We start from the raw sequence: 27,387 nt of genomic DNA, 5'->3' as shown, positions 1-27,387 counted from the left end.
GGAACCATCAAGGACAACATTGTCTCCCTTGTTCCAGCCTTGGCGGATTTCTGCAATCACTCCTTTGCCACTAGATCCTTTCCCTCACTACTCAAGCACTCCCGTGTGCACCCTCTCCTCAAAAAGCTTTCTGCTGACACTTCGTGTTCGGCAAACCATCTCAGTAACTCCATTAGCCCCTTCTTGGGCAAACTCTTGGAGAAGCTGGCCATCTCCCAGCTTATTCACCACACTGATCTGTTGGTTGTCCCCAGAGGCACATAAACTGCTCTCCTGAACACCAATGAAGACTTGCTCACTAATCTCGGTTCCAGGGTTTTCACAGACCGTGAGACAGAGTAAGTCGCGGGACACAGCTGCGGGTACCAGGCAGCAGGCAGTTCGGCAACTGTGGCAGGATGGACGTCTGCCGGCTGTCCGGCATGGTGGTCAGTGTCAAGAATCATTGTCTCTGTGCTGGTTGGTATATCTGGAATGCTGGTTGAGGTGTCTTAGATGGCTCTGCTGACTACGGCGTGACAACAGGCAGCGGTGCAGTTGGACGCGGTTTGAGGATTTGACTGTCTCAAAAATGTCCTTAAAAGATGGACGCTGGATGATGCTTGCGTGACTGACTTTAATGAACCAATCCTGGGCCCCCTCCCACCAACAATCTTCTGTTATGCATGAGGTCAGGACCAGAGTGGTCTGCAACTGGACAGACAAGGGGGTCACAACATATACCTAAGTCCCACCCATCTCCCTGTTTGTTGTAGAACAAAGTGCCTCTGGTTAACTGAGCACTCTGTGGCTCTCGATTAAAGTGCAGGGTTCCCTTGAAGCTTGTGCTGGGAGCAGACTTCCTGTCTCTCCTGAACCACATACTTCTCCCCCGTGAAAGGAGTCAGCTCTACAAGGGTTTGCCTACGGTAAATAGTGGACCCAGACATGCATTTCACTGCCTTTCATACAATGGGTTGGGAACTAGCTTCAAGTTGACACATTGCATACCAAAGGGGTGTTAGCTCCACCTTTTCTGTTGTCTATTCCGGCAACCAAGCCCCTTCAGGCTTGATTCAATTATCTTTTATTAGTATGCACTGCCACTAGCCGGTGGACAAAGGAAAGCAGATCCGTGGGGCCTTTGATATTTAAATTAGAATGTGCATGGCTGGGGGAAGGTGTGCAACAGCCTCTCCTTCAATCGTCCTAACTCTTCCCTTCGCCCCCTTCTACAGATCCAGAATCAGACTGCAAGACTTATCCCTTGCCTCAAGCCCAGGGTCTGCATCTCTCCAGCCCTTAAAACTCTCCACTGGCTTCCGGTTGCTGCGAGGATCAAATTCAAGACCCTCTGCATAATCCACAAGGCTTTCTGGGGCCTGGGATCATGCTATATCTACCTCTCCCTAAATATCTCCCATCTAGAGCCTTTGATTGTCTAGCTCTAACTCTCTGCAAATCAGATGTTTTTCAAAGCAGGGTTGCGGGGTAGATCTCTCTCTTCCGTAGATGCCTCCTTCTAGAATGGCCTCCTTGCCCATCTCAGACTTGAGCAGGATCACCTTAAATTCCGGAAGTTCCTGAAGACCCTCCTTTTCTCTTCTTCCACCCCCCTCCCCACATCCCTCCTGAGCTAATGTCCCCTATGCCTGATACTGGTGGCTTGGAGTCTCACAGGGCACCAGGCCCTCCCCTTCTCCGTCTACCTCTGCACTTATTCTGCCGTCCCTGAAGCCCCCCAATTCTTATCCTGCACATGCCCTCACAGGGCCCCCCTTAGCTGATCGGCTTGCACCCTTGTAGCCCTCCGGCCCCTTTACTTGCACTGAATGGTGGATCCTCCTTCCTTCTTTTCTTCCCCCTGGCCCTGTCCACCTGGCCTCCCTGGCACTCTCCTTCTCAATGGCCCTTGTACCCAGCTCCTGCACTTCCTCACATCCCTTCCCCTTGCAATTCTCGCTAACGCACTTGCACAATCTGAATGTCACATGGCCTATTTGGATGGCTACTCCCCACCCCCCCCTCCTGCCTTGATGAGCCTCGAAACACTTATGTATAGGTGCATTACAAATGAACAATAAATAAAAATAAAATAAATATATGTCCCACTAGAAAGAGAGAGGGTGGACTCTCAATCAAATGGACCATATGCATATAACCCTGGGACCCACACCCAAAATGGCTTATCCAGAAATTATTTTGGCTTGCAATGACTAGCAAGGCAAGGGTCAGGGATGTTCTCTGGCTCACCCGGCCATACTGTTCAGAATCACAAGGCTCACATCCCCTGGCAATCACCAGGAAGGCAGCATTTCCCTAGACTCCTACTCCGATATTCAAGCCACAGTGTTTTCTTTAGAGATCCCTGTCACTTCAGTGTCTGGGGATTGAGCCTTCGGATGGCATGTAGTGTTTGTTACTTTCATGGTTACATTATAAGGGCCAAGCGGGGTCGCCGGACCACATATTCTTTCGCTCCTATGCCTAAGGCATCTAGGACTTCTCTGGAGTGCCCTTTTGTGAACTTTTCATATCTACATTCTAGTTTCATCAGTCAATCAAGTTGCAACGTATTACACTGTAATGAAAACACAGAGTACCCTATACATTTGCATAGGGGTTAATATGTTAAAGGATATACATGACACAAGATCAGTTTCACCATGTTGTTAAACAATATTTCTTTAGCCTTCAGGTTTGTGCTATAATGTACAACCGTGCTATGGCATTTCCCTATATATCCTTTTCTCTACGAAGGGGTGCATGCATGCCATGTATTATACAGACCAACGTTATGCCGACTTCAAAGGCAAGAAAGAACTGTATACCCCATCTAGATAGGCATGTGCAATAATGTGTTCCGCTACACTGGATGGAGCATGCGCAATAATGTGTTCCGCTACACTGGATGGAGCATGCGCAATAATGTGTTCCGCTACACTGGATGGAGCATGCGCAGTAGAGCAGATAACATGGAGGACAATTTGCAATGAAGCTTATGGACTTGGGTCCGCGTCTGATGTAGGTTCATCACAAACAGCAATCTCCTGCCAGAGCTTTATAAGAACATATATTCATGTGGTAGTCTTCCAGCAAGTTTATAGATTTGCAAATGAAATTGCGATGCATCTGTCCTGTACATTTGAGAGGGTTTACACAAACATTAAGGTTTTTACGAACATTAGCATTTGGGTGGTGATCCCACATCAGACCGTTATCAATGACATAAACAGCGCTGTGACATGCATATGCTGTACATATGTATATGACACGTGCTGTAAATGTTATAGACGTCATGTACCCGACAGTTAGATATGCCCATGTCACCAGAGACGGTATAACTCAAGTTGACGGCAGATGATTTGACCGAATTTAGGGAGTTTTTTTTTTTTACCGCAAATATATGTTGGGGGGGGTCGGTTCAGGTTCATAAATAATATAGGGGGCTTTGCGGGGCGGCTGCGGGGGTCTCTCCCTGCATATATTTTGCAGTCAAAACGACCAACAACAAAAAAATAAATTCGGTCAAATCGACCACGGGCAAATAAATTCGGTCAAACAACCCCAATCCACCAGAGACACCATGTTCTAGTCCTTGGAGTTGCTTCTATATTACTTTTTCGCTCGTCCTATTTATTCATATGAACTGACCCAATACTACAACTACCAGAAGGCAATTGAAGAAGAGATACAAGGCCAGGACTGTCCCTGAAGACATGGAGTCATCTGCAGCCCTTACCTGGTAGTCAACCGATTCTATACCATGCCCAGTCACACCAGTCTTCTCTATTCTACTTTGGTTAGAGCATAAACGGAGTGCTGCGATCACACATACCTGGAAGAGCTGGACACCGGAGGGCGGATCCTTATGGAATAGCTCTGTTGCACTCTGGTACTCTGTGGGTAGGCCATCAATGGCATTATTCTATGTAAAATAGAAATAGGACAATGTTAGCACAATTTCTATACATTCAGATTGTGTGTAGTTATGCATCATAGGGATCTCTTCACAAAGGAAACTCCCAAGACACGGGTAAAATCACAAGCTGCGTTTTGCCTCATAATTTTAGGTGCACAGAAGGTCATAGAGCACTGGCAACTGTAATGAACTGGAAAACAATGAATGGAAAGTACTGAAAATAAGCGTTGATGCACTGAATCACATCACATAATGAGGCGATATGCCCGTCGGTGGCGGGCGACCCTGTAGGTAATAACTGTCGCCCAAGTTAAGGGCCCAAGTGAAGCGAGGGTGCCTTAACGAGGGTGGTGGTGCCGTTACCAACAGGCAGTGGTGTTGCCAGGTCTAGAAAAGATCTGGGGCTACGCTAATGTTGTGTCTGTCGGGACTCGGGGCTAGGTAGCCTTTTGCTTGTAGCCCCTGAGATTCTATCCGGGGCTACAACCAAAAGACCCGGGGCTATAGCCTCCTAAGCCCCCCCTAGCAACGCCTCTGCCAACAGGGTCAGCCCACCACTGAGAGGCATATCGCCATTAGCACCTGTGTCTTAATGGTTTTATTTTTTCCTTTAAAAAAAATAAAAGAAACTTTCTGTTGCGGCGCAGCCCGACACTGCAGTGCTGTCCACGAGGGAAGTTCGTTTTCAATGTGACATCATGAACATTGAAGAGGGACTGCTGAGAAGACAGCACTGCGTGGCTCTGGGCGGCTCGTAAAGGTACGTTTATTATTTTTTTTTGAGGGGGGAACACTCTTAGCACCCATGTAGGGAACCACACGGTGCTAAGAGGTGAGGGGGCTGAGGGAGGAGGGAATGGAATGGCACTGGTTGCTCGAAGCATGGGCTGTCTGGCGAATACAGCCCGCGTCCCAAGCATTTTCATTGCTTTAAAACGCCAACAAGGGTGGTAATGTAAATAAAAACAGAGGTGGTAATTTCTGACTTCCGTGAAGCATAACATAAACGCATAAAAGCGATCCATAAATGTGTGATGCATGGTTTTGATGCTCCAGGCTATATTGTTTCAGTCACCTATTACTTCTGTCCCAACTATGTCGGTGCAGGGCGTTCATAAGGCACTTATTGAAGGTACTATTTCTCTTTCTTGAAGTGTACACGCTTTATACACTAAAATTAGATTCACAATATGACTAGTGGTATGATGATGTTATACCAAGAGCAGGTACAAACTGGGTGGGACGGGGAGTCACACATTAAGCCTAAATCAGCCCAACAACCCTTGCCTGCCCCTGTAACAAGCCACATATGGAACAAATGCCAATCAAGTCCACCTCAGTCTGTACATTGTAGCGCCATTGATAGAGCTGCGCCCCTCGCTAGAAAGAACATGGCATGATAACCTGTTCTGTGGTTTTTTTCCACTTTGAGAGTCTGCAGCCATCGCTTTTGCTCACTGTACTTTTCACAAAGGAACTTGGGGTTGGTCACCCTAAGTTACCCGGGGGAACCCCAGATGTGGACCCCTTGCTCACTGTGTTCAGAGAGGCACAGCTCCACCTCACTGATGAGGCCCAACAAGGCAGAAACACGTGCATGGGGTTGCTGTCGGTACTCTTGTTCAAAGGAGGTTTGCCTGGCATTTCGGTGTTGAACTGCCGTTGTGGGCGGGTCAAAGACTGATATTCAAATGGGTATTCCTCTTTTGCAAAAAGTACAGTGAGTCAAAGGTGATGTACCACAGAACAGGTTATCATGCCATGTTCTTTCTAGAGAGGGGTGCCTGCTACCTTTTTTGTATTAGAGATACACACTTGATGCTTTTTGCGAGGAAATTCTGGGGAACCCTGGCAAGAACCAAGCTGGGGCAGCAGTAACAGCATCCCCAGCAGCTAGCCAATCGGCAGGCCCTCCAATCCACCAGACAGCCCATCAACATGCTCTGCAGTCCTCCAGACAGCCCACCAACCTACCCTACATCACCCTGATTCATGTCATCAGCCTGTCTTGCATCTCCCTGCGCCAGGCAGCCCATTGGCTGCTCTTTAGCCACCCAGGCAGCCCATCAGCTGCTCTTTAGCCCCCAGGCAGCCCATCAGCCCGCCCTTTTGCCCTCCAGGCAGCCCATTAACATTTCCTGCAGCCCCCCAGGTAGCCCACCAGCCTACCCAACAGCACACCAATCTCCCTGTCCCAGGCAGCCCATCCCCTGCCCACCAGGTAGTCCATCATCATGCCCTGCGTCTTCCAGGCATCTCACCAGCCTACACAACAGCACCCGATCTCCCTGTCCCACGCAGCCCATCAGCTGCCCTCCAGCCCGCGCCCATCCACATGCACTGCAGTCCCCCAGGCAGACCAGAATAATAGAGCTCTACGCGTTTCAGTAATAACATCCCTTCTTCAGGGGCAGTAAATCTTTTTGTCAGTACAATTTTTCCTGAAGAAGTAATCTTATTCCCGAAACCCATAGAGCTCATCAATAAACATCTGTTATTAGCGCCAAGATACTCCTTCGGGGGTGAACATGCGCTTTACAAATACGCCTGTTGTGTTATGTTATTTTATTATCTGTATTGTTTATTACTACTGTTTATCTATAATTTGTATGTATTATTCATTAAATTCTGACATCTGTCAGAACAAAACTAAGTAACCTTGGTGTACATATACTCACACTTTATCATTTAAACATTTTGACTGAGTATATCTCAGTGATTTTGGTGTCTGATAAGGACACTACTGTTCTCTTGATACATAGTAGCAGCTTGTTGTGCCAGAGCTGCATTTTCCTCCCCTTCTAGCTAATCACAATTCAAACAGATCTGTTATGAATCAACTTCTGGGGCACCAGTGATTCATGGATGAATATCGGTTTCTAAATGATCAATCAACCCAACACCTCTAGTACACTAGTAGGGATTGAACAGATTGGAAACACAAGTCAATTATAAACCTGCTTGTACAATTTTGGTAATGTGGATAGAACGGCAGGCTTATCTCCGCAAGGTTGTGTATTGTTGGTTAGTAGCAGCACAGCGAAAATACAATTATTACCCAATGATAAAAGTGACTGTCCAGTCAAGGTTGTATACAAATATCTGCTTTATTATTATTACAAAAGAGAGTTCTAGCACACTACAAAATACAACCCACCCTGTAAAGGAACACAGAGGACAGACTGTTTCACGAAGAAAAGCAAAGCACTCTGGATACTGACAGCAGGGTAGTCGGTAAAGCAATCAGTCTTAACTGTTCATGGTTATTTAGTTTCAGCACCAAGGGAGCAAGGGGTCGCAAATGTCACTAGGAGCTGTCGGAGAAGGACCAGGGGGACAGAACCACAATGTACCTGGTTCTTGTGATGATTGTGATTCTCAACAGCATCAAGTCCGTTCCAGGACGCCTTGAGGCTCCAGCGACAGAGTTCAAGATGGGAGACAGCTGCAGGTGTCAGGCGACAGACAGTTCGGCAAGCGATGCTGGACGGACGTCTGCAGGCTGGCCTACACAGCAGCTCGGGGTCTAGAATAATTGGTTAGCAGATCTGGAATGCTGGTCGAGGCGTCTCGGATGGCTTTAGAGACTGAAGCATGAGAACAGTCAGTGGTGCAGCCGGTCGCGGTTTGAGGGCTTGACTGCCTCGAACATGTCCTTGGCAGTTTGGGCTGGGCTGCTACCATTGGTGGCAGTACCAGACTGATTTGCATATGGCTGGACACCTTTTGCAATGGCGCAGACGGGCTAAAAAACGATGGTGTGGAAGGTTGCCCACAGCAATGTGGTACAGATTCATTCAAAACCTTCCACCCATCACTTTTATGGTCACAGTTTGTCTCACTATGTGAGAGAGGGTATGCCCAGACGTGGGTCCCTTGCTCGCTGCGCCATAGGGAACCAAGCTGCACCTCACTGAGGAGGCCCAACAAGGCCTAAACATGTCTGGGGTTGCTTGTGTTTCTGTGCAGAGGGGACCTGGCCTGGCAGTTCGGGCTGGGCTGCTACCAATGTTGGCAGTACCAGACTGATTTGCATATGGCTGGACCCCTTTTGCAATGGCGCAGACGGGCTAAAAAACGTTGGTGTGGAAGGTTGCCCAGAGCAATGCCAGTGGTACAGATTCATTCAAAACCTTCCACCCATCACTTTTGTGGTCACAGTTTGTCTCACTATGTGAGAGGGTAGGCCCAGACGTGGGTCCCTTGCTCGCTGCTCCATAGGGAACCAAGCTGCACCTCACTGAGGAGGCCCAACAAGGCCGAAACATGTCTGGGGTTGCTTGTGTTTCCATGCAGAGGGGCCCTGGCCTGGCAGTTCGGGCTGGGCTGCTACCATTGGTGGCAGTACCAGACTGATTTGCATACAGCTGGACCCCTTTTGCAATGGCGCAGACAGGCTAAAAAACGATGGTGTGGAAGGTTGCCCAGAGCAATGCCAGTGGTACAGATTCATTCAAAACCTTCCACCCATCACTTTTGTGGTCACAGTTTGTCTCACTATGTGAGAGAGGGTATGCCCAGGCGTGAGTCCCTTGCTCGCTGCGCCATAGGGAACCAAGTTGCACCTCACTGAGGAGGCCCAACAAGGCTGAAACATGTCTGGGGTTGCTTGTGTTTCCGTGCAGAGGGGACCTGGCCTGGCAGTTCGGGCTGGGCTGCTACCATTGGTGGCAGTACCAGACTGATTTGCATACGGCTGGACCCCTTTTGCAATGGTGCAGACAGGCTAAAAAACGATGGTGTAGAAGGTTGCCCACAGCAATGTGGTACAGATTCATTCAAAACCTTCCACCCATCACTTTTGTGGTCACAAACAAAAATTTGGACCAAAAGATAAAAGATGACAGGATTCTATATAAATGTTATCAAATCTTGACAATACATAATATTTATTTCTTTTTCTGATCGTAAACAAATCACAGCAAAAAGCTCACAGCTATTCCCTATCATTCAAACTCATTCACATCTCATACATACCGTATTCATTCCAACAAATATTCCTAATATAGGTGTCTATTGTCACCATAACATAATGTAAAACCACAAATTCAAACTCAAACTCATTTATTTTTCAGATGTGTCTCTCTGTGTGATTTCCAGGAGATATACGTCTGTCATGTCTGTCGACACGTGTTTCAGTTGTAATTCACAGAGGGCAGATGATATCTTTCCCCAATATTTTAGCCAACCTTCATCAGGACGGAGGACAACTGGTAAGTGTATGTTGACTGTAAAGTGGATAGGATGAGCCCTGTGATCTCCACTGCTAATTCAGGGGGCAATGACGTATTAATGGAACCAATCCCATTTTGGGTTCTGTCTTGTGGTGCAGGAAGACTGTATAAACTCTACTTCATAGACTAGAAGTCTATCCAGCCTTCTGTATGTGGATTAATATCAGTCCCAGTCTTGGATACCCGATGTCCATGTCCTTTAAGTGAGACACTATGGAAACATATAGTCCGTTAGAGATGCCTTTCCTCTGAATAGCTCTTAATGTTTCTCTGAACAGGTGCTAGTCGAATATGCTCACGCCGGACAGGACTCTTACTCGCGCCTCCGGAAAAGAGACACCTATGTTAGGAATATTTGTTGGAATGTATGAGATGTGAATGAGTTTGAATGATAGGGAATAGCTGTGGGCTTATTGCTGTGATTTGTTAACTGTTTACAATCAGAAAAATAAATAAATATTATGTATTGTCAAGATTTGATAACATGTATATAGAATCCTGCCATCTTTTATATATTGGTCCAAAAAGACTGTACCTTCAGCCAGGTTCCAAATGAGTCCTTCTTGTTACTGCTTGCAATGTCTTCAGATGATCTGCCAAAAGAGCGGCTCAACCCTCTTTTAAAGCCAAATGTGCCCTAGTGATTGGTGCAGGCTAAGCCTACCTTAATGAAGCAATCCTGGGTCTCCACCAACAATCTTCTGTTATGCATGAGGTCATAACCAGAGTGCTTTGTAACAGTAACGTAAGAGGTGACAACATGTACTACTAAGTCCAACCCATCTTCCTGTCTGTTGTGGATCAAAGTGTCTCTCTGGTTAATTGAGCTCTCTGTGACTCCTGATCAAAGCACACGTCTCCCTTGAAGTTTGTGGTGAGAACAGACTTTCTGTCTCCATCAAGTCACATACTTCTTCCCTCTGAAGGGGGGTCCCCCTGCATAAGTTGCTTACTGTAAACAGTTGTCCCAGACATGACATTCACTTCCCTTCATACAGAGGGGTGGGAGCTAGCTTCAAGTTGGCACATTGCATATGAAAGAGGTGTTGGTTTCCTGTCCCCTTATGTCAGTTCTGCAATCAGGCCTCTTGCAGGCCTGTTTCAATTAACTCTCCTCAGTATGCACTGCCACCAGTTGAACTTTGACAATGAACAGGGCGGATCCATGGAGCCTTTGATGTTTTAATTACGCTGCCATGGCAGGAGGAAGATGTTGCCTCCCCCCTTTATGAGATGCTTTGATGTACCCATCGCTGTTACATTCCAGCTGAACATGACAGGAGGACTGCATTTGTAGGCTGTGTCCACCGAGAGTACACATGACTATGTGTTTGTTGTGCTGCGAGCATAGGAAAATGTTTGCGGTTTAGCCACACACATTTTTCAAGGTTGATCTCCCATCGTTCAATTTCTTAAAAAAATATCAAAAAAAGGCCAGGCGAGTGCAAACCTGCCATGCAGATGGTAGAATTCCTCACATATACCACCACATGTGGCAGAGCTCTCATGTGTCCCTGTGTTTCTTATATCAGAGTGGTAAATCTAGCCCTGTGTTTTTCCATGTTTTGTTGACATGTGGCACTGCATTTGAAATTAGTAAGGGAAATTCCCAGAATGCAAGGAATGGAGCCAAGACTGCCTGCCCCACCCTGGCATAGGAGACATGAAAGCCATGCATGGGGACATCTTGACAGGCTACCGATCATATAGTCAAACCCTCAAAGGCCACCACTGCGCCTCAAAAGACAAAAGTACATGTTCCTCTGGGCTTCAAATAAAAGCTGAGTGCTGCTCCCCCTCACTTATACATTCGTTTTGGGTGACTTCCAGTCACTGCCAAGAAGCATGGGCTCATTTTGGTGGCTTGGCCAAAACCACTCAAAGCATGTTGCAGAAACATTTTTGGACATGGGGTTTTAGTAAGTACACTCACACAAGAAAATGCATGACACACACAACCCTCTTCCCTCTTCCACAGGTGACGCTAGACATTCAATGTGCCCTTGCCTCATCGGAGCGTGTTCAGGCCAGACAGCACAGCTACAATGCTGCCAAGACCAGTACAGTCTTATTCAGCAGGCATTTGGTGTCTTGGATAACTGATTTCGGTGAATTTACAGGACTGATGATGAGTTTAGGTACTGATCAGATAAGGACTGTCTCATTGTGGCCATGAGTTGCATGATGCATAACATGTTATCAGATGCAATGTGCCCAGGTCCGGTGAGGCAGACTAAGATAAGGACTTGGATGACAGTGCCTCTGGTGATGACAGGCAGGCACCAGGCCCTGGACAGAAACAGAATATTGTAGATAGGCGTGTGATGTTTGAAGAACTTGTCTACAACTTAACACTTTCCCTTTCTCTCGTTTTCTATCCCACTCTCACTCCCTCTTTCTCTCTCTATGGGCCTTATTATGACCCTGCCCGTCAAGAAATAAAGTGCTGGTATTTCTTTATACCAGCACTTTTCTGGACTGGCAGAGTACAAGTTTGCCAGTGGGGTTTGATTGATTTACCTCCAGCCAATTGCTGGAGGTAAATCAGGCCCCCGACAGCAAAAATAGGCACTATTACACACACTGGTATTACACGCACCAGTATTACCGGTGCCGGTAATACCGGCAATCCCCCCATGGAGTCCTATAGGACTCCATGGAATGGGGATTTACCTACTGTTCTGGGCAGCCTGTAATATCCAGGAAATTCCAGGATATCAGACACCAGTAACGGTAGGTCCGTTTGCCAGTATCCCGCCAGAATTACCAGCGGGATACTGGCAAACCTAAAATGACACCCTATGTAAAAGTCTCTTTCTAGGAGACTGAGGGTACCATGGTTAGGTGTACCTTTGCTAGATCTTCCCCAGTTGTTGCAAACAGATTTGTGACCAGAAGGAAATAACAGATATCGCGGAGAAGGGTTGCAAAATTAGCTTTCAGAAAAATTAATTATGAAATTCTACTAATATTATAAAATGACTCTTTTCAAAATGGTCCAATATGATGGTCCAATAAATCAGTCACTACATGAGAATACAAGGGCTATCTGAAAATATTATTAAATGTTTCCATGCAGTATTTTGCCAGGTCTAGTGTGTTATGTTATGTTAAAAGATTTTATAGTGCACTCGTAGGCCCAAAGGCATCTTGGCGCTAAAGCAACAAGTACAACTACATAGTCCACTATACTTCCGAAAAGGAGCATTTTCAAAAGATGCCGGAATTGAAGATGGTTTGCGTTACCTCTCAAGACAAAAGGAATCATATTCCATGGTTTGAATGCTGCCACCGAAAAGGGGCGACCGCCAACTCTTGATAGGCGAACTCTAGGAATAGAAATCAAGCAGGCATTTGCTGAACGAAGAGTTTGGGTTGGGAGATATGGGGAGAATTTGTCCTATAGATAATTTGCACCTTGCTGATATAAGGCCCGAAAAACTAAGCAAAGGACCTTAAATTCTATACGCCTAGTGACAGGAAGCCAGTGGAGGGAATGTAGGACTGGAGTAATATGGGCACCGTAAGGAGTGTTAGTGGCCACCCTGGCTGGCAAATTCTGAAGCAGCTGTGGCCGGTGGATCAGCCCCACACCCTGGTCCAGAAACAAGGAGTTACAGTAGTCTATGCGGCTCATCACCAGAGAGGCCACCAGCAGAGGTCTAAAATGACATAGCAGAAAGGGGAGCACCCTACATAAAATTCTCAAGTGGAAGCGGCTGGCCTTACACACTGTTATGACCTGAGCGGCCATGGACGGTGTGGATGATAATGTATCCCTCAGATTTTTAACAACCACACAAAGGAGGAGGAAAATCTGCCAGTGCCACAGGCCAGAAAGATGGGGACCAAAGATCTGGATTAGGAGGAGAACCCACCACCAAGACCTCAGTCTAGTCCTCATTCAAATTCAGCCAATTCCTACCCATCCAGTTCCCCATGGCCACCATGACTCATGCGCGACAAGACCTCTGCCTGGTTTAGATCTAATCGAACCAGGATCTGAGTGTCATCGGCATAAGAATAAGACCTTAAACGGAAGGAGCTAATGAGGCAGATCAGATGAACATATTAAAAAGTGAGGGGGACAAGGAGGAACCCTGAGGGACACCGCAAGATAAAGAACAGAGAGCAGAAGTAAAAGAGGAAAGAGAAAGAGATTGGCCCCTGTCTGTCAGGAAGGAGGAAAACCAAGCCAGCACAGACCCGGAGAGGCCTGCTGACGCCAGACAGGACAGCAAGAACGGATGGTCGACGGTGTCAAAGGGTCGTCGACAACAGAAACTAGGACACTCTCTGTGCCTTGTCCCAGATGAAAAGGGTAAAATAAACAGTGCTTTCCAAGAAGGACGAGAGAAGGGGAGAAACCAAAGACTCCAGATATTTCTTAAGAAGGGGATAACTGTGGCCTATTTCAGCTCCACTGGAATACTGGCAAGACAAATTGACTGCCTGGGCAAGCCAGGTAATTAAGCTAGGAGTGATGTCCTTAAAAACTGCCAAATGCAGGGGATTTGAAGGGGAGGCAGATTTAAGCTGGAAAACTGCCTTCTCAATCATATCCTCGCAAAATACTGGAAACTGAGACCACTGATGAGCACTACCACCAGCTTCTATATCCTGTGAGTTGTTGATGAGACTCTCATAACGGCTGGGAATTTCAGTCCTAATGGTATCAATCTTAAAAAGGAAAAATTGGGCCAAGGAATCCCCGCTGGTGAGAGCTTCTTGGTGGGCAACTAAAATTTCACAATAGAAAACAGCTCTTTAGGTTGATGGAGAGCACTAGGGACCTTCTGAGTAAAGAAGGTCGGTTTTGCAGTGAATATGGATTTATGGTAGGCTTTAGCCACAAGTCTTTAAGCTGCCCTCTCTGCTACACCATAAGACTGCCGCCATTTGCATTCCACACGTCTAACCCCCAGACGAGTTTTGCTTAAGCTCATCTGTGAACCATGGATTAGATGGGTGTTTATGAAGCCGAATAGGCTTCAAATGTGCAGCTAAATCCGCTGCTTTCCTCATGCAATTAGTCAATGCGGATAGATTGATCACTGGGCAACTATGGCATTCTTCAAGCACATTGGCCAGAAGGGCCGCCCGATCCATAGAGCACCAATTGTGTCGCAGTAGGAACTTTAGAAGGAGGGGCAGGAATATGGAAGGCAAATGGCACCAAAAAATGGTCAGACCAGATAAGGCGTTCCACAGGAGAAGTGGTAATTTGAGAATCAGCGGAGAATGCCAATTCGAGAGTATTACCCAAGGAGTGAATGGGCTCCCTAATAAATTGATACTAACCCAGATCGAATAGAGAGTCGAAGAGCTGACTAAAGATGGGAGCACAAGGGCAGTTAAATTTAATATTGAAATCGCCAAGATAACCAGTTTAGGATATTTAATTTGAAGATCTGCTGACAGTGCAAGAAAAGGATCAAGGAACCCAGAATGGGAACGGGGGGCCTATAAATTAACAGGAGATGCACAGTACAGGTAGAAGAAAGGGTGACCCCAATAAACAGACACTCCATGTCCACATAATACGGGCATGAGATCTCAAATACATTGAAATTGGATATTTATATAAAAGCAACAGCACCGCCAGAGTAGGATGCAATCCTGTCCCGGTGAACAATTTTGTAATTGGATGGAAGTGCTTGTAGCAGGACAGGCGCAAAAGCTGCCCTGAGCCAGATCTCTGTCAAACACATGAAATCTGGAGACCGAGCATCTAATAAGGTTGTTTACAAAGTCAACATGCGCAACCAAAGAGCGCGCATTGACTAACATTATCTTAACCAATGTGTCCGCCTCCCTCACAAAATTACTCACAGATACTGGGACAATGTTCCTATTGTCTGGGAAACACGTATGCAGGGGGGCTAGATCTGAGATCTCCTTACGGGAGTAACACAGTGTTTTGGCCACCATATATTGCCCGTACTGTGCATGGATGCACAGACGGGCTGTACATTGGTGCAACTTCAGAGTGCAGGGCCCTTGCCCGCTGCGAACTTCTGCTGCGCCCATCCGCTGCGCGGGCTAGAGAGTACTGCCTTAAATACACACATTATTGCACTAGCCAAGCTCCTCCTACTCACCGCGGAGTGAAAACAAACAACAGACCGCTAAGCATGTCTTTGGGGAGGAAGCCAGGCAACTTCCTGCCGAGGACGGCAATACAAGGAAAAAAATAAGCAGTGTGCTGAAATAGCATCAAGGCAAGTAATTTGATAATGTGGCGTCCAGTCACCCGCCTCGCACGCTAAACATGCTAAAAGTTACACAATAAACACAATAAGAAGCACGCTTTCAAAAAATGTTAAAATATGGCAGCCATGCTAACCGTGTCTGACAGATGCATGGCTCCAGACATGCTTAGTTCCTAATGCACAGACATTGTAAGAGAATATTGTATATAGGACTTCTTCCGATAGAGGTGAGTGCATCAAAATAAGAGAACAATCGCCCTTTCACGTCACGTCAGTGAAAATATATGACATGAAATGAAAACAGCAACTCTTCAACACACTCACTTTTATATTAACAGGGAAGGGCAGACATCTTTCGTCCCTTCAAAGGGCTAGGGTCAAAAGTACAAAATAAAAAAAGCTAAAACTCCAGAGAAGGCTACAATAATACTACATCCATGGCAATAGCAACAAAATGCAACGTCGAGGGCAATTTCAACAAAATCCAATGTCCATGGTAGGTAAAAAGAAATCCATTTTTACAGGAGCTCCAAACTAATTCCAGGGTGAAGACTGGGTGGGGAAGATCGGTATCTGCAGAAAGGATCAAATTTGAAAATACCTACTGCAAAATGACTGCATTTTTTGCTTCTAATTTGTCAGGGATTTTTGTAAATGTTTAGTACAAAAGAGATGGGGGTTGGGGTAAGGGTATAAGTTAAGGAAGGGTGGGACAGTGTTGCGAGGATATCCGAACCAGAAGGGAATTTAATTCGAGGAAAAGGGATCCCTTCCATGGCAGTGCGGCAGGTGGGAGGTCAAACAGCCAATGGCAGTAGAGGCGGTGAGGTGGACATTAGATGGGTGACAGGCCTGCAGGTGAGGGGGAAGACAGGGGAGCTTGGAGTGACACTTGAGGCATCGGCATAGGTGGTTGTGTAATTTCCTTCTCACAAACTCCTACATATATGAGATGTACCACTCCTTTGCTGGCCAGCAGCCCAGGCAAGGGAATCCGTCACTGGGCACAGCGATAGCTGGCCTCCATCACCTGGACGCAAGGGGGCACTGCTGCAGTTTGCCATTTATTTTACTGCTGGAGAGGTGACATGGGAAGCATGCTAAATGGCCTGGTTATGTCACGAGGCCTGCTTTCCATCAAGGTGAGCAGCCTCCCTCACCCAAGCACGATCCTTTGTAGCCTCAGCAGCAGTGTTCGTAGTGGCAATGCCAGCTTTTGCAGCTGCATCAGCAGCAGCTGCTGCTGCACTCACCTCTTAAAGTACTGCCAATATCTCCACTAGAGTGCCCTCTCAACTGGCTTGCTGCCTCCAAATGTTGCCACGTGCAGTTCAAAGACTTGTAAGCCTCAATCAAAATCTGCCCCTTTGAGGATCAGGCATCCATCAGTTCCCTCCCGTTCTGCACTACCCATCCCGTGGCTGCTTCAATGGCTGAAGGTCTGTTAAGGCGCTGTCAGCCATGAGGGATAGTAGGTCGGGTTAGTGGACGTGGTACAGGGACAGTGGATGCCTGCTCCAGGGGTGGGACAGATACAAGTGACCATGGAGGAGCTGCAACCTCCCTACCTGTCAAGGAAAGAGATGGCTCCATGGGAGTGATATTCTCTACCAACACATCCACCCCTTACATGAGGTCCCCTGTCCTCAGTTGCTAGATGACAAGTGTCGCCACAATGACAATGGGCCTCATCACGGGTTGGGCGGAGGACTAGAAATGCAGCAGTAATGCTAATACCGCTGCATTATTGCTCTGCCCAATCTCGAGTTTGGTTGGAACGTTGGAGATTTACCTCCAGCTTTGAAAGAAAATGGCATTGGTTCAGTACTGATGTTGCCGGCCCTTGTACATCGATTTAGTGAAGAACAATAGCATGTTTGCTGTAATTTGTTTCATTAGATCGTCCACTTGTTCCACTTTCCACCTATAGAATCCCTATAGAATCAGAGCAAAACGTTAACAATGATTGTGTTTAAAGCAACACTTACACATGAAACATCTGCCATATGCAGTGCATCGTGCAACCCCGATGAGCCATTAGGAGTTTCAGCTTTAACCCCATTTCTGTTGACATCGTGGGGAGAAGCGGTGGGTGGTTGAAGCAGTTGGCGGGGAGCTGCTGGTCGGGATGTGTAACAGGTTTGCTAGACAATATTTTATCCCTAGCACTTATTTGTTTACAAATTAAGCACTGGCAACAATGGTCTGCAGTTGAATCTCAGTAGAATCTATAACCAAGAGCCAGGAGAGACACCACCCTAACCCACCATCCCCTATCCACCCACCCTTCTCAACACCTCACTACTAAAATGTGGCATCCTTACACTACTCACACCCCTTCAGATGACCAAGCCAGTCTTGTGTACTTTACAGACTCAGACCCTATCGCTCTTCTATCAACTACCATTCTGTTAATTCCTCATAGAACAACTTAGGGGCTACTCATAAGGCTAACCTGCCCCGGTCCGTGCCAACCACAAACAATATGGAGATTTTCACATTGGCACACAGGTAATGGGTACTTCCGACCTGCATCCATCAACACCAAAGGTTTCTGCATCTGTCTTTCCACTTTCAGACTATCACACCCTGCCCGCCTTTCTCACAGAGCCATGGACAGCAAGGCTAACATTACTGGCACAAGGGCGGTATACAAGTCCACTGTACACTACATTCACAGACCATAATGCCACATCAACCGTTATGCAACCCTTGCTGGTGGATCACTTACCTCAGCACCCTGTGTGCAAAGCCTTGTTCATGGATCATTTATCTCAACATCCTGTGTGACGCACCTTGTTTTCTGGCTATTAACCTCTACATCCTGTATACAATGCTTTGTTGCCAGATGATTAATATGACTCATTTTATTATTCGTTTGCATCTTCGTTGTATGTGCATTTCAAATTTCACTTTGACAACATATTATTTCAACACTATGAGCCTCATGAAGAGTTTCTCGGTATTCCGCCGGTAATTCCAGACAGATACCAGGAAACTGCCCTTACCATCTCTGCCGCCCATTATACCGGTATTACTGGCATATTAGGGGGGACAGTGTGCCGGTAAGTTCCTATTCTCATAGGACTGCAAGGGATGGGATTTCTGTAATCACCCACTGGCACTGTTAGTAACACTGCCGGTGATTCAGCCATTTACTTGCCCTGTCGGGGCCTGAGCTCCTAGCAGGTCATGCCTGCTGGGAGATCCGTGGCCCCCACCTGCAAACTTGTAGTGTGCCAGTCCGGATAAAAGGCTCAAGCCGGAATTACCAGCATTTCTTCCAGACCAGCACACTTGTAATGAGACCATATATTTGGTATGATGTCTGGTAGGTAGCTATCACAGGCAACACTCCTTGCTTGTTGATATAACACTCATCAGTTTCTCAGTTACCACATGCAACATTTACACGATGTATCCATAGATTACTGCCCACATGTAATGTATGGTTTAGTACATCCCAAATGAATGGGTAACTGAAGATTTAGCCAGCAGGATATGAGCAGCAACTTCCCAAAACAAACTACCTGAAAATTGTAGGAACAAAGTTTACATGAGCAAGATGCAATATGATTGCAAGGAAACAAATCAGTACTGTAGGAAATGAGCCTCCCAACATGCACCCTAACCACCAAGAGGTGACTGACAGGCATTGCACTGGACACAAGAACTAACAGTCCATTGATATGATATGATATGGCATTTATAATGCGCCTATACACAAGTGTTTCAAGGCGCGATGAGGCAAGGGAGGGGGAACAGAGGAAAGATAGAGACAACGATCTTACTAGGCCAAGTGACATGGAGATCGTGCAAGTGCAGGCGAAGTGGGCAGGGGGGAGAGGAAAAGTGCAAGGGGAGAGGGGAGGGGGCAGTGCAGTATATGGGATCAACAGTAAAATAAAAAATAAAATAATAAGTAAAAAGTTTGTCCAGCTGGTGGCAAGTGCAAGGGTAAGTGCAGACATCAAGTGCCAAGTGCTTGTAGGGGACTGTAGGGATACAGAAACAGCCCAGAGTGCAAGGGTTGCCAGGGGGCAGTGCAGGTGTGCGATTGGAGGGGAGGGAACCTGGGCCCGAGATCAGACGGTAGCCAGGTGACCAGTGCAGTTTCAGTTTCAGTCAGGAGTTCAGCAGGGGAGAGGAATAGAGAAAGCAGAAGCTTAGCGGAAGGTGTTGTGGTGCTTCCGGAACTGGAGATGGTTCCCCGCAGGTTTCAGAGAGGCAGGGAGGCTGTTCCAGAGGGGAGCCCCAGCTGAACAAAGAGATCTACCACCAACTCATTACCTGGAGAAGCGACTGACATGAGGGAGTTGGAGGCGGATGAGCGAAGAGATCGAGAAGGAAGATATTTATGAAGAGAGAGTTGAAGGTATTGAGGCCCGAGGGCCCAAAAGGCCTTGTGGAAAATGCAGAGGGTTTTTAACTTAATCCTCACAGCCACTGGGAGCCAGTGCAGAGATTTCAGTCATGGAGTGATACGATCCCTGGGCCTGAGGTCAAGGACAAGTCTCGCAGTCCTGTTTTGGATGAGTTGCAGAGGGTGGCGAGTAGAGGCAGGCAGATTTAGAAAGAGGTTGTTGCAGCAGTCCAGTCTATAGAGAACCAGAGATCTGGAGAGAGTGAGCTTCTGGGGGAAGGAGAGGAAAGAGAGAATACCTTTGAGGAGGTGTAGCTGGTAGTGTGACTTCTTAGATATGTCAGAGATGTGATGAAAGAAGGAGAGTGTGGAGTCGAAGATGGCCCCGAGTTTTTTAGCCTCACAGGTGGGAGCAGGAAGAGGGCCAAGAGAGGTCAGCCAGAGAGTGACAGGAAAGGAGGGAGCAGGTGTGCCGAGGAGAATCTCAGTCTTACTGGCATTAAGGCAGAGATCATTGAGGACACACCACACCAATGTGCATGCCAAGAAATTATCCGGCTGGAAAAACAACCATGCAGCATGAAAAAAAAAACAAATCAGTAACTACTTCCAGTAGTCAGTGCTCGTGTCATGTAGGAAGAAAGGAGGAGTCAGTAACATTTGTCATAGGGAACCAATATTGTATCATACGCATAGTCTTCTGCAGGATTATGACAGGTTTACAACTTGGACCATACGTCCATCTGTGTGAGGAAATGCCACAAGCATGCAGAATAAAACATCGCAACTGTATGGCTGAAAGGACACTGCTAAATTAACTTCTGTACTTAGCTCTGACTTCTATTTTAAGTCAGTCAAAGAACATTAGAATGCGAGGTGCTGACATGATCACTTACACCCAGAGTGTCAGGTTGAACGGAGCTCCTGTGCTCCCAATAGTACATTGAGGGACAATGGCTCAGGACCGGGCTCCCGCAACTATGTGCACAACTCGCCAGCATTTGCGGTGCCCTAGAGACACTCTGATGGAGCTCGTTCCACTCTCTGCGCCCCTTATTGTAGCATCCAACCGGCTGCTTTGTAAACCAGGCTTGGTGGTCCCACAGCATGCAGCGCCAAATTCTACCCTTTAGTCTTTTGGGTCCTTAATAGCGTTGGCAGGCTTGACTAACATTACCTCCTCCCCGCAATCCTGGAAATCAAACCATCACCCTCTTGACTTTCCTGGCCTACTTGGAAACCCTGAGAGGTCTTGAGCAACTGCAGTACAATCATCTCTGTACGTGTTACTTCTGACTAGGGCTGGATAACCCTTTATTTTCTCACATATGCCTGTTTCCAAATGGCCTAGCTTCACCTTTGCAGGCTTCCCTGGATGGTGGGACTTTCTTTGGTGGGGCGGTGGAGATGCGGCTATTTGCTCCCCCACCAAAGCTTTCCTGGTTAATTTCCTATCCATTCTGTGGTCCATCGGTCACCACAGTAGCAATTAAGAAAGTACTGGAGCCGCAGGTAATGTCTCAGGTAAGTCCAGAGTACATCCATCTAAGAAGAAGACCCACCAGTGTCCACCACTAGTGCCCACCTCTGGTGGAACTCTTGGTGTAGAGACATTCTACTTAGACCCACATGATGTCACCCACTCTGATATCTCTCACACACAAACGCACATGCACGGCCGCGCACACACACAGACATACGAACAAGGGGTGCCAGATACTACAAAATCCATACTTACATTTGCATTGAGATCCTTGGCTAATTTCTCATGCACAGTCAGGTAAAACTTGAAAAAGAAGCTGAGTGTGAGAGTTCGTCGGAATGCCACCATGCCCCCGGGGGCATCTGGGGACAGAGACATCTCCTCTGCAAGCAGTTGACAAGCATCCTGAAGCAAAGATTCATTCCACTCCCTGTGAGGCAAAAGGGCAGACATATAAGGGAAATTCACTGCTGGGATAAACAACTATATTTCTGCATCACACAATGCAAATATATTTTTTGGGATCTGATAGAAAGGTCATTTGAGGGTCACCTCACCTGTAAAACAGACTGTCCCTGTTACTACCTGCAGAGATTCCCATCATGCACTTACTCTCTGAATATATGGTGAATCTGCTAGGAAGGCTAACAGTTATTAAGGAACATCATGATTTTGCTCATTGAATCCTATGTCTAAACAAACTAAATAGTGATGTGTGTATCTTTTTGATCCTACTAGTGATTGGGGTTGGTTTGAGGTTTTCTCGTGGCCCAAATCTCCAGCTGATGCTAGCGACATTGAGGGTTATTCAGATTTCAGAATAGTTTTGTAGTAAATAAAAAATAACGGCAGTTTAATTCAAAATAGAGGAAAGGCTGCAGGAAGGGGAGGAGGGGAAGTGAGAAGAGGGCTTGAAACTAGATGGGGCTTAGCATTAGGACATGAAATTCTGTGCACCTGTGGATAGTAACGAGATAAGGAAACACATTAAATTCTGCCTTATGAGTGATTTCAACCCAGCACTCCACTTAAGTCAATGCCTAGCGTGTGATACACAATTGAAACCCTTAATTATTTATTTATGTCTATAAGTTCTTTTATTTCTGAATGATATACCCTTATATCACGCCCTCTCTTTAAATCCCCCCGGTCACACTGAACCAGGGAGCAGGGTGTTTTGCAAAGTTAAGATATTTATTTTATGGATTTGCACAATATATATATCACACTACTTTAATGGTTCTACAATGATCACCAATGGGGGGATGTCACAATAAATCTCTTTAATCACACGGAGTAATGATAGGAAAAATAATGCAGCATAGAATAATACTTTGTGTGGGTTCAATCAAAATGCAATGTGATTACTCTTTCTCCCTGCACACTACTCAATCCCCCCAATATGCAGTATAAAGAGATGGAAGGAGAAAAAATAGGTTTCAGGAAGACAGAATTCAACAACACAGTATCAATCCCAATTTCCCCCCAGCAAACACAGAGAAAAACAGGAATGATTACAACTTGTCAAAATGGTTTTGAATGTGACTTTGAATGGATGGGAAAACACTAAACATTGATTTAATTCACTAACATGGGTTCAATACTAGTGGGAGCCACTTTGTATGGTATCAGACAAACACTAGTAATGGTTATTGAGTAACTAGCAGGTTGAAACTTAATTCTGAGGTCGTTTCACATGTGATAGATTTGAGCCAAACGAAAAATTTGCAGCAAAAATGTCCACACTCAGTAAGCACGATTGCTATAAGGAGTAGGGATGCAGGTTTGAAAAGCTGAGGATGTTAGCTTCAATTAGACACTTAAATTCCGTTTCTAGCATACACGGTGAAGAAGTTGTGAAGGTTTTTGTAGAGGTCGTTTTTTTTCATAAAGAGTCAGAATTAGCAAAATAAGATGCGCTTTTTAAAATTACAAACAAGGTTTCTTACACTAGGGAGACTATGAAGTCACAAACTACACGACAGCACAGCCACCAGACCAGCGACACCTCTGGATGGTGAGACGCTTGCCTTTCTTCAGCAAATATATTAGCCCAAACATGATTTTAACACTACTATTACCAAAGGACTATAGGGATGAGAGAAAGATTCAGGAAAGACAAAATATGTTCTACAATGCAGTTCTGGATATAATAGAATGGGATTACTTATGGATAATATATTTGCTAGGGACAATCCTATGCTATGGATACTCACTACCACTGTTTGGAATGGACCCGTCAGAGATCTGGTCAGGGATACTTTCTGGACTGGAATTCTGCTAACACACCGGAGTGGACTCAAGGCGCTCTGGTTCTGCGATCAGCAAGGCACTCTGGACAATGCACGGCGGGATTGGACTGGATCTGATGGGTTGGTTCCGGTTCGCTGCTATCTGATCACCGCTCTGCTCTACTGGGTTGGATCTCTGGATTCTGGCAATAATTCCTAGCAAGAAAGCAGCAACAGCACAGCCAGGCTGTTCTTTTTTTTGTTCCCCTTGGAGGTCTGGGGTAAAATCTGGTTTCAGGATTTATTAAAGGCCAAGCTGAGAAGGGTTCAGCTTTGGAAATGGGCCTTTCTGCTTTCAAAGTTCTGGAGTCTGGAATATGGATTTCTCTTGCAAAGTGCTCCGCCAGTAATCGGATGGTGGGTGAATGTGTGTGTGCCTCTAGGTCCTAAGCTATCTCTATTTATGTATTTTCTAAAAGGGTGGGTATGCTGACTTCTACTAGGCACACCCCATAGATATTCTATTCTTTAGGGTATTTCCTCTCCCCTGATTTGAGAAGAAAACAGGGTGTCATGATGACGCTGTATTTTATGATCCAGGGAGAACCTCCCCTTTGTTTCTGCACGTGAAATCTATTTTTCGTACAAGACATATTTACAATTTTACAAACTTGCTAGCAATAGCATATTAATATCACAGATTTGGTGGAGCAAATATTCATCCGAGCCCCATCATGGTTGAGAGCTTGGGTCTAGATTTGGCAATTTTTTGCACTTTCGGTCAGTACCCAATGTCAGATTTGTCCACATTTTTACACATATGTGCGCATGATATCTGGGCATAATCATGTGAAGTTTCATGTTTCTGCCATCACCACAATTGCTACAAAACCACACATTCTGTAGTCATGTCCCTGAACATAGCACAGTTTTCTGAGTAGTTTTAAGACGTGACCAGAATGTTCAAATTAACAATACTGTATTTTACACATTTTTACAATTTTGCACAGTCCTCTGTCAGTCCTTTTCAAAACTATACTTTCTTGTGCTTTAATAATACACATAACTGTCTGTCCCACCCCCAAAGTTTTGGTGGGTCAAGAGCAATCCCTGCCTCTTTCCTCTAGCAGGGGTTTCTGTTGACACTTGCATCTGCATATCTTTTCAATCAAGGGAGTCTTTTGTCTCTCCCAGGAGCAGCAGCTCAAATCCCCTCCCCTCTTCATTAACACCTGACTGGGAGTTCCTGGGCTTTGATGAGATGCAGGAGAGATGCTTTTTGTTGGGGCCAACTGTGGAATTTGCTTTGAAGTTCTTTGGCTGGCATCAGATTTACTTTAAAGTCAATTGTTACATTTTCTTAGTTGAAAAATAAACTTACATTTTCAGGCAAACAACTCTAATTCCAGTCTTTTTAAAACATAGAGATTACATAGTTGCAACCTATATTGTTTTTGATAGAAAGTCACTTAACATTTTTAACTGCACAAGTTAAGCTTCCAATGTAATTACTTGACAGCTGTCACCCAGTCGGCCAGCCGTACTGCGCCCATTTCTTACAGATTTTACAGACCAGCACACTTTTTAATGTGGATTTTTTTGTGATGGAATCTGCTTTTCCTGACATTGGGCCTCATTACGACCCTGGCGCTAAGTGAAAAACGATGGCGGTAAATGGTTACCGCCATCGTTTTCCGCCAGGTCCGATCATGACCCGTGACCGTTAACTACGATGCCATTAGCGGCATCGTAGTTAACGCTACCGCTAACTGCGCTAAGGGTGTGCGCATGCGGCCGGCCACACCGTACTTAGCGCCATGGCGGAAAGGTACGCAAATGCTGACCCAAGCGGACATGCACCTAACGCCATCACCCAGCCCGTTAAGTACCTTACCGCCATGGTGCTAAGTACGCCATCGCGAACCAACCGTAAAGGGCCATGTAAAGTGAATGCAGCTGCCACAGGTGCACAGAAACAGCACAGGTGAAGGCAATACAGACTCAGGAAGTACAAAAAGAGCACACCCCACCCCTTCCCACACCCAGTCACACTCCACAATGATACCAATACGACTAGCAATGTTGGGGCTGGAGAACCTGATAGCAATGCAAGTGCTACTACAACAACAACAACAACAACAACAACAACAGGCTGCACAGAGGAGACGCAGGAGGAGAAGGAGGGCAAGGCAGGCCCAGCAAGCCCCACCAGCACAGCCAGTGCCACCACGCAGGCAGCCCCCAATCCCACGCATCAGAGCCAATCCATTCAACCTCACTGCTGAGCAGATCCACACCCTGTACCGTATGGACCGGGACACCATCACCGCCATCGTACACATGATACACAACGACATCGTCAGCATGATAGAAACTCCAACCGCCATCCCACCCCTACTGAAGGTAGTGTCTGTACTCCACTTCCTGGCCACAGGCACCTACCAGCACACAGTGGGGCACTTGCATGGCATTTCACAACCATTATTCTCACGAACCCTCATCCAAGTGCTCGATGCCCTCCTCAAGCACACAGACGACCACATCTCATTACCACGGACTGCCCAGGACATTGCAAACACCAAAGTGGGTTTCCATGCACTAGCCGGTTGCATTGGTGCCATCGACTGCACCCATGTGGAATTGGTGGTTCCACGTGCCATGGAGGTACCGTACCGCAACCGGAAACAGTTCCACTCAATCAACGTGCAAATGGTCTGTGACTCCAACAAGATCATCACACATTGTTGTGCCCGATTCCCCGGATCAACCCATGATTCTATGGTCCTGAGGAACTCCACAATACCACGCTACATGGAGCGACATGCAGGCCCAAGATCCTGGCTACTCGGTGAGTCCAATGTCATGGAAGTGGGCAGGTGAATGACGTACCGATGCATACTCCACCTGGCTGAAGGGGGGGGGAATGATGCATACTCCACCTGGCTGAAGGGGGGGGAATGATGCATACTCCACCTGGCTGAAGGGGGGGGAATGATGCATACTCCACCTGGCTGTGAGCAACACAGAGAACGGAGACAGAGGATGGGCACTCACAATGCACTCAACCCCTCTGCATACATTGGGTGATGGCATGCAAAACAGGCCAGGGGAGCCATGAGCATATACTGGTTGCATTGTGTGAATCAATTAGTGCATGTAGAAGTGAGCCGAAGTAACAGTTGGATGCAGGCCATGGTGGCACATCATGTTCTTGATCAGACGACATGACTGACACATACATTCTCGCCTACATACAGGTGATGCAGGCTATCCCCTGAAGAGGTGGCTCCTTACACCAGTCCGGAACCCGCAGAACCAGCACGAGGAGGACTTCAACCGTGCACATACACGTACTCGTGTGGTCATAGAGCAAACATTCGGCCTATTGAAGGCACGGTTCCGAAGCCTCAGCAGGTCTGGAGGGGCACTCCTGTACCACCATGAGAAGGTGGCAAAGATGGTCATGGCATGTGTCATGCTACACAATATGTGCGTCAGACGGAATGTGCACCTGCCCCCTGACGCAGGACTGCAACCACCTGACGATGAGGATGAGGAGGGTGCAGATGGGGCACCACCCCATGGAGGAGGCGACGCACAGGAGGGGCGTGCAATGCGCCAAAGTATCATCGACCACTGCTTCTAGCACACACGGCTGGTGTGAATCACATGGAGACTGCACTTGGGGCACTGTGTGTCTCTGGGACATGCACACTGTGGACTGTACACCAATAAAGCACACATATGCAATGAAAATGTCCACACATTTCATTTTGTGAAAGAAAAATGTGTATTCAAACAATGAAACGTCGTGACACACCCCCTCCCCCCTGAACACCCCAACACACCCCCTCCCCCCTCCCCCCTGAACACCCCAACACACCCCGTCCCTCCTCCCCCCTGAACACCCCAACACACCCCCTCCCCCCTCCCCCCTGAACACCCCAACACACCCCCTCCCCC

General features: G+C 46.7%; 1 protein-coding gene across 2 annotated transcripts in view; it reads right to left on the bottom strand.

Moving 5' to 3' along the window:
• The window catches only part of LOC138468214 (xanthine dehydrogenase/oxidase-like), a 1,072,878-nt gene that overhangs the window by 398,183 nt on the left and 647,308 nt on the right, over window positions 1-27,387 (bottom strand). For both annotated transcript variants that reach the window (XM_069608673.1, XM_069608674.1), the window contains exons 15-16: window positions 21,449-21,623; window positions 3,818-3,907 (exon numbers count right to left, since the gene is read on the bottom strand). In XM_069608673.1, coding sequence (XP_069464774.1) covers window positions 3,818-3,907; window positions 21,449-21,623 — 265 coding nt within the window. The remainder of the gene's footprint in view (window positions 1-3,817; window positions 3,908-21,448; window positions 21,624-27,387) is intronic.

This window comes from Ambystoma mexicanum, chromosome 4q (assembly GCF_040938575.1).
Source record: "Ambystoma mexicanum isolate Mex_15411 chromosome 4q, UKY_AmexF1_1, whole genome shotgun sequence".
NCBI classification, from domain to species: Eukaryota; Metazoa; Chordata; class Amphibia; order Caudata; family Ambystomatidae; genus Ambystoma; species Ambystoma mexicanum.
This window is presented reverse-complemented; position numbering and strand designations above follow the sequence as displayed.